General features: G+C 38.3%; 1 protein-coding gene across 2 annotated transcripts; it reads left to right on the top strand.

Annotated features, from left to right (window-relative positions):
• The first annotated feature begins 6970 nt into the window (after positions 1-6970).
• LOC113308607 (protein phosphatase 1 regulatory subunit 7-like) lies at positions 6971-10147 on the top strand. Of its 2 annotated transcripts, none has more exons than XM_026557068.1 (10): positions 6971-7209; positions 7318-7389; positions 7482-7574; positions 7668-7749; positions 7846-7899; positions 8539-8603; positions 8692-8787; positions 9004-9090; positions 9215-9253; positions 9369-10147. In XM_026557068.1, the coding sequence occupies exons 1-10, from the start codon at positions 7111-7113 to the stop codon at positions 10002-10004; spliced, it is 1323 nt and encodes a 440-aa protein (XP_026412853.1). In that variant the 5' UTR covers positions 6971-7110; the 3' UTR covers positions 10005-10147. The 2 variants fall into 2 exon arrangements, with proteins under 2 accessions (XP_026412853.1, XP_026412852.1); XM_026557067.1 differs by having other exon boundaries at positions 9173-9253.
• Positions 10148-11659: the final 1512 nt, after the last annotated feature.

Raw genomic sequence — 11659 nt, 5'->3', positions numbered from 1 at the left:
TGAACTAGTTAAAGAGTTATTCAATTGCTATGAGATCTTATGGAACTACACAAGACACAATTGAAACAAAGATGATTCGATTCGATTGAATCGGCTCATGAACATTATAGCCACGGTTTGCATAAAGCATTCCTTAGTAATTTAATGTTTCATGTTCACAGCACATCTTTAGATCATAACCTCTTAAGTTCACAAACAAGTTCGCGGACTTAAGTTAATCGATTGAGTTTTCCAAACTCAGCAGAAATTCTTGGAAAGAGAACTTCCGCCAGTTCGCGGACTGAGTTCGCGGACTTAGCACACAAACGAGTTTTGGAAAATCCAGAAGAAATTCTCGGTCGATAGTTTCCGACAGTTTGCGGACTTGGCAAGCCAATTCCACAATCCTCCCGATTTCTCTTGATCAACAAAGTTCGAAAACTTCGGTTCAAGGAATACATGGTTATGTAATCTGAACTCTCATTTCAATCTTGAGACATTCTCAGAGGACGCTATGTAGCCGTTATTCACATACCGATTCACGTCAGAGCAATTCTCAAAGGGATTGAAACTTTTCATGACTTTCGTCATTAGGTGAAGATAAACTTGATCAAAGAGAAACGCTTTACCAACACACGATTTCGAGATAAAAGAAAAACAATGAATGCTCAGCTCGAAATGTCAAATGTGTATGATCTAGTCTATATGGCATACGACTTTTGTCTCATAAGAAATAGGATATAGAAGAGATAGACTTTTGAGTGATAGATAAGTTCAAGTCTCCACATACCTTTTTGTTAATGAAGTTCCACGGTTCCTTGTATAGATCTTCGTCGTTGTATTATGAATCACCATGAAGTCCTTGAGCTCAACTACACTTTTCTATCCTAGTCCGAGACTTAGCTATGTAGGCTAGAAATCAAGACTTATAGTTTTGATCACTAACATTGACAAACATGCTTGAGATAGCAACGCATGCGAGGTTGACCGAGCTATGCTCTAACAGCCATGGCCACTAAATTTTGGCACATTGGTGTTAGAATCAAATGTGGTATGGCAATATCAGTTTCAGTGGCCACATCAATCTCAATGCCCCGTGGAACATTGTTTTGGCTCGGTTGGTGTAGCAACTTTGCCTAAATTAGGGTTTGGCATGATGAAACCCTAATTAGCGCATAAGACATGCGGCATGTGGTCGTGGATGGCCGAGATGATTGGCTAAAATTAAATATAAACCATTTAAGTTGGCTTGCCAAGTTGGATGGCTGAGATGATTCACATAAATTTGCGTTAACTCGTGAAATTTCGTAATCAGAAAATTCAGATGTGGGACCTTCACTAAAATCGTTGTAGAATTCTCGTACGAACTCGAATTTTGACGGTCCGCCACTCCATTCTTCTCAGAAAAGAATTTCCTATCTCCCCACGCGACAATATGTAGGTTTTGAGATCATTTAGGAGGTGAAAGCAGCCCGACAGTGAAACTCAGCCAGAATTCATGAGGGATTCTGTCAGTTTTCAGCCATGACCTAGCTCGCCTTTTATGTTGTATCTTTTAGCTCGTTACTCCGATTGATTTGAATTTTGAGTTTGTTATGCTAGACATCCATACGAAACTTTTGGCATGTAGATCATACTAAAATTGTTTACCAAACGTTCCCAGTTGTTTGTACAATCTTTGGGAAGCCAATTTGACATGGTGACCACTTGACGCAATTCCACCTTTTTAAATATTGTGGCAGGTTTAGAGCAACCTGATTGGTCAATAAAAAGAGGGGGCGGCCAAGAACGAGTGTGGATACACTTCTGGTGCGTGTGGTAGGTTTGATGCGACCTGATTGGTCGATGGGGAATAGGGCCGGCAAGTATGGGACCAGCCGCAACTCATGGGAGTGTGGAAGGTTTAAAGCGACCTGATTGGTCGACAAAGAGTAAGGGCCGGTTGGGTAGCATGGGGCGTGGCCAAGTGGAACCGGCTGGCGTATGGCATGGCCACGCTTCCTTTCATTGTTGCTCCTTTTCCGCGGCTCCTTTATTCTTTGCTTTCTGATTTTGGGTAGGACTTTGCACCTACTAATCCATGGAGGATTGTTGCTTACATGCATCGGTCTGGATAAATTTCATGTGAACATATTGAGTTGCTCAATAAATACGCCAGTGGAGAGGTTGAACACTCATCACTTTACATGGCTTTGTTTCTTTGCAGAGTGACGACACATTAAATGTGAGGTTTTATAATTTTAACCCTGAACTAAAAACCACCATCAACAGTAGGGTACTTGGACAATCTCAAAAATCAATATCCAAGATCAATCTTGTCGTATCCAAATAATTCAATCGAAATTCTGCCAAGTGATTAAACTTGTTATCTATCTTTAAAGATACGAATTCTACGAGAAACTAATCTCGCAATCGATCACAATTAAGCGAACTTATCTACTTAGATTGAATATGTACAAACCTGTGTAAATCAATTTATAAAGATAAACAATATAATGTGAAAAAGGAAAAACACAAGTCACCAGAAATTTTGTTAACGAATAAACCGCAATAGCAGAAAAGCCTCGGGACCTCGTCCAGATTGAACACCATATTGTATTAAGACGTTGCAGACACTAGTCTACTAACAAACTTCGGACTAGAATATAGTTGAGACCGATTCCACCCTCCAAGCGATTCAGTTACATGCGCGCTCCTTTCGTATCTTGGACCTCGCAAGGTTCTACGTACTTGATTCCCTTATCTAACGTCCTTTATAGCATAAGAGTTTCTTCAGCTGAAGTGAAGACTTTTGATACAAATATGCCTCTAACAGATAAGTCTATTTGATTTTCGTTTAGATCAAAGATAAATGTGTGGAAATCTGTTTGCAATAGCAAGCTAACAAACCTCACAAATCCGGAACTTACGACTCCCGAAGAACATCCTAGATTATTAACCAACTCTCAAGAACAATCGTCGAAAGATCAACTAAGATCAATCTTTAGATATCTATCTTGAGGAATCACAAAGTATGAGATGAAGAGAACTTTATGATTACTATTTATCTTGCCTGAAAGAGACTACGAAATCCTCGATAATAGAAAATCAAGATCAGGACAAGAACTATCAAGGCAGATATAGTTGGATCTGGCTTCACGAATCCCCAAGAGAAATCTTTTTAGTCGCAGACCTAAAATGTCACTAAAGGCGACTCTAGAATCAAATAGGACATATATCAAGGATTGATTTTCCCAGTTGACAAAGATGCTTTATTTATAGTTTTCAAATACCATGGTTAGCTTAGAATTCAATCTAAGATAACTTAAGAATCAAGCAAACTAAATAGGTCTTCAAAATACAATAGAAGACTATACACATAGGAGCGATTACTGAACCGTGTATAATGACTATTCGGTACGGCAAGTTAGAGAAAGAACTAAAAGCTACTTGATATTCATTTAAACACCTAAGAAATTAATCATGATTCAAAAACATAAGTGTTTAATAAATCAATGAAGTCTTAAAAGTGTTTAATAGAGTTTTAGCAATGCTAAGCATATTAAAATAATAAGTCTTTGAGCATCTACTAAACATTGTCGGGACAGTTAGTACAACGGTTCGCTATCCATAAGGATTGTTCACGAGTTATGATGCTACGGTTCGTGGACCGATTTCGCCGACCCTACTAGACTCCGGAACTCAGTTGACCACAGTTCGTGAACTGATTTCACCATCTGCTAGCCAATTAATCCAATATATAAAATCTAGTTCACCATGGTTCGCCAACCAGGTTCGTGAAATGTTTCCAACTGAACTTGTGGTTTGCGAAACGATTCACCAAACTTCCTGTATTTCTGAATTTCTGATATATATAGTTTGCAAATTATGTTCGCCAACCTACCCTGAGTAGAAGTTCAGTAAGTTCATATTTCTCTCTTTTGGTGTTTGAAACATTCCCATGTGATATAATCATTTGCAAATTCTCCAGTCTATACTGAAGAAATCCTTGTTTACTGCATCAACTACTATTTTTGAGTCCAGTTCAAATTCCACCTTCTCCATGTTTAAGTCTTTCGCCCAAAGAACTGCTTCCCACAAGCCTCTACATTCAGCTTGCTCCGGGCTCGATGCATTAGCTAGATAGATGCACTTTGAACCTCGGTGAGTACCTGCAAAATCACGAATAGTTAAGCCAATACCTCCAGTATTATTTGAATGCAAAAAAGAGCCATCACAGTTAATTTTAAGGGTACCCCTAATGGGGGAAGACCAATGAATATTAGAGCGATCAAGTCTATGCCTCGTTCTTATAGATTGAGGAGCATTGTCTAGTTCAGAAAGTTCTTTTCTGCAACGATGAATAATCATGTCAAGAGAAGTATTCTTCATCTTGAAAACTTTGTCACATCTCTCATTCCATATGCACCAGGCCACAATGCTTATTCTGCATACATCCACTAACTGCATCTGATTATTTGAAATACTTTCTAGTAACTGGCAAATCCAATCTCTCAAGATAATATCAGCTGGCAGGTGAACTCCCAAAGTGACAAACCAAACTCTCCTTGCTGTATCACATTCCAGAATACAGTGGGTGGCAGTTTCTTCATAATATTCACAGAAAGGACAATGTTTATCTTCTGGCTGAGATAAGAAGAAAAGTTTGTCTCTTGTAGGTAGAATATCTCGTATACATTTCCACAAGAATTGATTTATTCTTGGTAAGATTGGAAGCTTCCACAGTCTTTTGAAAATAGCTTGCATTCTTTGTCCTACTGAGTTGTTTGAGTTCTTCTCTTCAAACATCTTTATGTATGCGGAATTCACTGAGAAATTGCCATTTTTCTCTAAAGTCCAGATGAGTTTATCTGCTTGCTGATGATGAATGGAGATATTAAGAATAAGATTTGTTGTAGGCGTATCAAATATATATAAGATGAGATGATGATTCCAGCTACCTGTGTTGTGAGAAAATAACTGATGGACATAACTATAGTTGAGATGATCAATAACTCCATTATTGTGAGTAGGTGGACCATCAAGCTCAGGGGTCCATCTGTGTTTCCAGATTTGTATCTTATGACTATTCCCAAGTGACCAACAACTATATCTTTTGATGAAGGTTAACTCACTGTTGATACTTCTCCAAGACCAGGTGTCATTACTAATATTCTTGTGATTGAATACATCTCCATATGGGAAGTATTTGGCCTGTAAAGATTGAGCACAAGTTGATGTAGTATCTGTGCAGAGTCTTCATGCTGATTTACCTGCCACGCTGGATGCCACGCAGGATGCCACTCAACCTGCCATTGCCACGCATGCCACACAGGGTACTACTGTGCCAAACTTTGAGGTGATTGCAACTGGTGATCCACCTGCTACGTATATTTTGGAACAAATTGGAGGTGACGGTTTTAGCCCACCTGCTAAAACAACTAGAAGGAATGCACCAACTAACACTTTGGAGCCTCTTGAGACTTCCAATATGTTTGATACTGGCACCGAGGAACAAGATGAGGAAATGGAGACTATTATTATGGATAATATGCAAGGTACTTTGCAATCTACAAGCACTTCTAATACAGTATATGATAAAAAACGTATTTTAGAATTGAATGCTTTGAAAGATCAGTCTAAACCCAAAAATAAGAAGGATCCTAAGGGTAATAAAAAAAGGCCAGTCGTTGTGCCAATTGTTAGCCAAATTACTACTCGTGGAGGAAGAAATTCAAATAGGGGTTCGGCAAGCCCTCCGAAGAATAGAGTTTCTTAATGCGGGTCTTTTATTGGAATGCTCAAGGCTTGGCTAAAGATGGTGCAAGGGCCAAGCTGGAAGAGCTATATCACTTGCATTGTCCTGACATAATTTGTATTGCAGAGCCGCAGGTTTTTTGCACTACGCGTTTTGTTAGGAAGTTAAGACTGATTGATTTTTGTGAGGATGTTATTACTAATGAGGTTGCTGGGGAGAAGGGTAACATTTGGGTCTTGTGGAGAAATTCTCTAGCCAAGCCTGATGTTTTATCTTCTTCAAAGCACGCTATCACTTTGAACTTTTCTGGTGATTTTTCACGGCAGTTCATGCTTCTTGGGATCCGGTGGAAAGGAGAAGACTTTGGCGGCAATAAGGGATGGGTTTTATATCTTTCCTTGGTTGGTGTCAGGAGATTTTAATTGCGTTTTACGCTTGGATGAGAAGAAAGGTGGTAGGCCGATAAAAGAAATCTATATGAATGAGTTTGGTAGTTTGATTTCCGACAATGGCTTGGTTGAAGCTGATTCTATTGGGAAGAAATATACTTGGTCTAATTGTCGGCAGTGCTTGGCGTTTCTCTTGGCAACCCAGGCCAAGCTGGTTGTGGTGTTACTTTCTGTGATTCCAACTCGGCAGTGCTTGGCGTTCTTAGTGTTGGTCTTGGTTGGCAGACTAATTTTTATGCGGAAGTGTGTGCTATTATTTATGGAGCGATGCTAGCCAAAAGATGGGGCGTTAAAAACCTTTGTGTTCGGTCTGATTCGATGAGTTGCATCCACGCTTTTCAGAAAGGAAAGTTGCCTTGGCAACTAATGCAGCGTTGGAGAATGGCAAAGAATTTCTATTCCAATATTCGATATGTTCATAGCTATAGAGAAGTTAATTTTTCAGCTGATGCTTTGGCCAAACAAGCATGCTTGTTGGCCGAAGATATTTTTGAATTTTATGAGGGTAGGCCGGGTTGGCCAGGTTTCGTTCTCTCTGTGGAATGATCAGGAGAGGTTTATTTTCGTTTCAAATAGGTCTTCTGGTGATAGCCTCACGGTTATGCGCTAGTAAGGCCTAGCCCCTGTACAATTTCGTTTTTTATTTTATTTTATTGTCCGAGTAAAAAAAAAAAAGTAGTTGAGCCCAGATAAACAACAAAGTTCACAATTACCCCTAGAATGACACCGTTCCCAACGGACCCCCCAGCTTCGTTAAGAGTTGAGGCAACTTTGTGAAGTGAGGAAATCCAACGGTCAAAAACAAAAGACGCAAAACTCTTGAAGGTAAGCTCGGACTCGCAACCCTTGCAAAAACCCTTCTGATACTGAAATCCCTTTCTTCTTTCGGCGCCAGAGAAACGTTAACAATTTCTAGGATTTCTCAGCAGAAAATCAAAAATCACCATGACTCGATTAAACTCTAAGAAAATAGTAGAAGAAAACCAAAATAAAGATCCTTCATCCATTACTTCTCTTGTACTCACTCAGAAAGCTTTAACAGATGTGAGTTTTTTTTTTGGTTTTTGATACCTAAGAAATATTTATTTCAATACTCTTCTTTTAACTATTCTGCTGTTTTAACAATTACTTGAATGAAACCCTAATTTTCAGGTTTCTTGCTTGAGTGAATTCAAAAACCTGGAGAGACTTGACCTTGCATTTAACAATCTTTCTTCATTAGAGGTTTCAGTTTTCTTCTTCATAATTTCTCAATACTGTGTATATATAATTATTTTCATGATATTCGATTGACTTTTGCTTGGATATTACTTCAGGGGTTAAGTTCATGTATCAATTTGAAATGGTTATCCGTTGTACAAAATAAACTAGAAAGCTTGAAAGGGATTGAACGTCTGTCTAAGCTTCAAGTGAGTAGTAACAAAAAATAGACTCTTATCACTATGTGATTTTTTAGTTTCGAATCTGTTTACAACCTTTTAATGTGTTCTGTATCAATCTAGGTGCTAAATGCTGGCAAAAATAAGCTAAAATCAATGACTGAGGTCACCCATCTCATTAGTGTGAGGGCACTAATCTTGAATGGTATGTTTCATTTTCTCGGCCTTGTTGAAACGTTGAGTTTGATAAAATCATATAAAATGTAGCATCAAATTCATTTTTTTTATCGGTAATTTGCAGACAATGAGATATCCACCATTTGCAAGCTTGATCAAAAGGAATTGAACACTCTGGGTATGAATCGTACTTTTTCTTTTTTATATAGTGAGTCCCTTTGTTCAGATAAATTTGTAAAGTGTATGTCAAGGTTTTTTACTTTATTTATAGTTGTAATTTTATGCATATAGATATATCTTTGTATGTGAAGAATTTTGATTTGAAGTAGATATCATTAAGTCAAAATTTGTTACATCGCTAACCAACACTGTTTGATGTTATTCGGTCCCTGAGACTTGGGATCAATAGTAGTTGCAAAGTGTACAAAACCATTGCGAAGACACTGTTGAGATCGATCTAAGAAAGGTTTTCATGCTATTCTAGTCAGGCTGGTGCTTAGATGTCTCTTTCAGATATTAGTGTCAGATCAGCCCCAAAAGATTAATGCCTAATAGACATACTATAATATCCGGCCACAAAGACTGATGCTATTGTTACCATTGGGTCGTCATCAAAACAAGCCACTCATGGGTATACTAACAGGCATACACATCAAAGGAAGCCCTGGTTTGAAATTTCACATGATTTGTCTGCAATACCTATCAATGGTTTAGAAGTGGTTCCTTCCCACAAAGTAGCAGTATCGCACTAAACGTTTGAGCTTCAATGTTCAATGTGATTTTATTGATAGTCTCCTGTTATTGTCTTTCTATGCAGTTCTTTCAAGGAATCCTATTCGCAAGATTGGTGACTCTTTGGTCAAGGCAAAGGCGATAACAAAAGTAAGCAGGATTGCGTGATATACTTGGTTTTCCATCTAAACTATTAGTCTTAATGTGTATTAAAGCACTTGTTAAATGTCTTGTTCAGCTATCGCTTTCCCATTGTCAACTTGAAAACATCGGGTCATCATTCAAGTCTCTAGCAGATTTGAAGGAGGTCCGGCTTGCTCACAATGAAATCACGGTATCTGTTGTTTCCACAGCTATTTATGCTTTTGCACCAGTAAAAGTTTCATCTCGTTATGTTAGATTTGCTTTTGTTTACCCTTGTTTACTTGGTACTTTCACATATATATACATATTCATACATGTTTACTTGGTGCCCTTTCTGGTTTTCTTTGATAGAATTGATGTCTGGTCCTCTAACTTACTTTTCTCATCCTTCATGTCTACAATTTAGATTGTACCATCTGAGTTGGCCCTTAATACAAGGCTCCAAAACCTAGACCTTGGAAACAACTCCATCTCAAATTGGTCAGCCTTGAAGGTCAGACACTTCTTCTTGTTTTTTTTTATGACTACATATGATAGGGTGTTTATTTACATCTTTGTGTGCTCTCAAACAACAGGCACTCTCATCATTCAACTGTCTGAAAAATCTGAATTTACAGGGGAATCCTATTGCTGAAAATGACACATTAGCTAAAAAGGTGGTTATACTCCTATTGCCGTTCTTAGTATTATTACATCCTCGGTTTTAGGCCTGCTGGGTTCTGGCACATGGTTGGTGTTAATTTCTCCTCTGACTTTCTCGTAATACTGTAGGTGAAAAAATTGGTACCCAACTTGCAGATATACAACAGCAGACCTATTGAGAGAAGTAAAGCTAATGAGAGGAATTCCAAGAAAGATGTCAAGAGTTCAGTAGTTGACAATTCTTCTCCCAGTAAAGCTAGTGACTTAAAGGACTTGAATGAAGAACAAAGAGAGGTCCCTAGAAATGAGAAAACATCCAAAAAACGCATCTTCAGTGAAGAAGAAGATGATCCATTCATTAACGAGAAGGATACTAACATGGAAAAGGATGAATTAAAGAAGAAAAAGTCGAAAGTAAACAAGCTCCCAGCGAAAGATATCTCCAGCAGCAACAAGGGAGAAATTGAAGCAGAAGACCGATTGAAGAGGAAAAACTCAAAGAAGGTAAAAGAAAACACCGTTGACATGATCGATGATGGAGAAACTTCATTTATGGATCTTATTACTTCAAGCAGCAGAGATCCTGAAGAACGTAAAACTGAGGAGGAGACTATTCGAGCCAAAAAATCAGTTGGTGAAGCTTTGGTTACATTCCCTGTCAACAAGAAGAAAGTGAAGGGTGTTCCTACGGGTCTTGCTGCACTCCAGTTGTTGTCCTCGCCTGCTGAAGTTGGGATGGGTGGGCATTCAAGTTGGGATGCTTGAATTGTTCACACTAGGAACTTAGGCAATTTTGGGATATATCTCCTTGTTTGTGGCTTTTGTTTCCTTTTTCGCATATACATGGTTTATGAGACGTAATGCTTAGAGATACGGCTGGAGCTTGTTAAACCACATTTTGCTCGGAATCTTGAACTGCTAGTCGGTGCTTATGTTTGGGCCGTGGATTTACACACACGGGGGAAGATAGAATCCATTCGATCTCCATAAGCAACCAAGTAGCCTCTCCACACGTGGTTTATGAGGCGTAATGCTTAGAATGATCATGACTAGCCTCATACTCTTTGTTCCTTTTTTTGGTTGGGGATGAGTTTTGAGCCCACTGTCACTTCCTAATCTATCCTATGAGATCTTTATCCTTAAGTTACTCTTGCCAAAGTATAAAAAAAATTGCGTACCCGACCGAAAGATTCAAAAGGAAAAATATATTTATTTTCTCGATGCTCATTGCCAAAGGAGATGATGACTGAATAATCAGTGTGAAATAACTAGGATTCAATGATCAAGATATTTTAATAAACATTCGTCTTCCACAAACAAAAATAATAAAAAATAATAATCACTAAACCGATGCTTAAAATATAAAAATTATCGCCAAAACTTATGTTTTTTTTTTGGGTTGACAGTAATACAGACCTCCTTTGATATATTTCTATTCCAGTCAACACCATTAGGTTAAAGTTAAGACTACAAGATAAGTTAGGACGTACTGCTAATTAACCTGGCGTTTTTAAGGGCCACTCAAAAGGATTTAGGGGCCAACAATAAAACAAAAAAGGTCACCCAAAGGGAAAATGTAGCCAGCCCTTATCTCGCGTAATTCGTAATGGCGAAATTACCCTTATATATTCGGAGGATATGATAACATTGTTACCCTCCGAATGCAATCAGAAGCCAAAATCGTTCCCATACTTCCGATTATACGAGGTGCAGTATTTCTTGGTTCGTGTTTTGGATTCAGCATTAATCGAGAGTTAAATATATTACAAAACCTACCGATTATAAGTTGCCGCAAATTCAAATTTTGAAAGCTACCATAATCGGTAGATATGCTAAATCCAATACCTACCGATTATTGGTTTCTCCACATTCAACTTTCGTCAAATTAGCCGTTGGAGTTTTTGGGAAAAACAAAAAGAGCCGTTGGACCCTAAACCTATATAAAGAAACTCATATCTATCACCCCAATTGCACCAAACTCTTTCCTCTCTTCAGTTTTAATTTTCATAACAAAAAACATGGATATTGCTTTTGCCGAAGAAGAAGATTGTGCTATTTATAGAGCGTGGGTTGTGGTAACTACTCATGATCGTGTTCACAAGCTCCACAAATCGGAATCCGAAGAGCAGATATGGAACCGTATCTTAATGGTATTTGAGGCCTTAGATGGTAATCGAATTCGAAGATCATCCAATGACATTAAGATGAGAAAGAATGCGCTAGATAAGGAGATTGACAAACTTGAAGATGAGGAACGGTTTGTTAGGAACGCTTTTCCTTGGTGGACGTATGAAAAACGAGTAAGTATCTCTGTAACTCCAATTCACATTAACAAAAGTTAGTACTAACTTGTTACTCATTCGTAATTTCAGAGAAATCTTGCGGATCGCCGGTATGTGGACCTCTACGGGAAACGATTT

The sequence above is a fragment of the Papaver somniferum genome, chromosome 9 (assembly GCF_003573695.1).
Source record: "Papaver somniferum cultivar HN1 chromosome 9, ASM357369v1, whole genome shotgun sequence".
Lineage (NCBI taxonomy): Eukaryota > Viridiplantae > Streptophyta > Magnoliopsida > Ranunculales > Papaveraceae > Papaver > Papaver somniferum.
The sequence above is the reverse complement of the archived record's forward strand: the minus strand, read 5'-3'. Positions and strand labels throughout refer to the sequence as shown.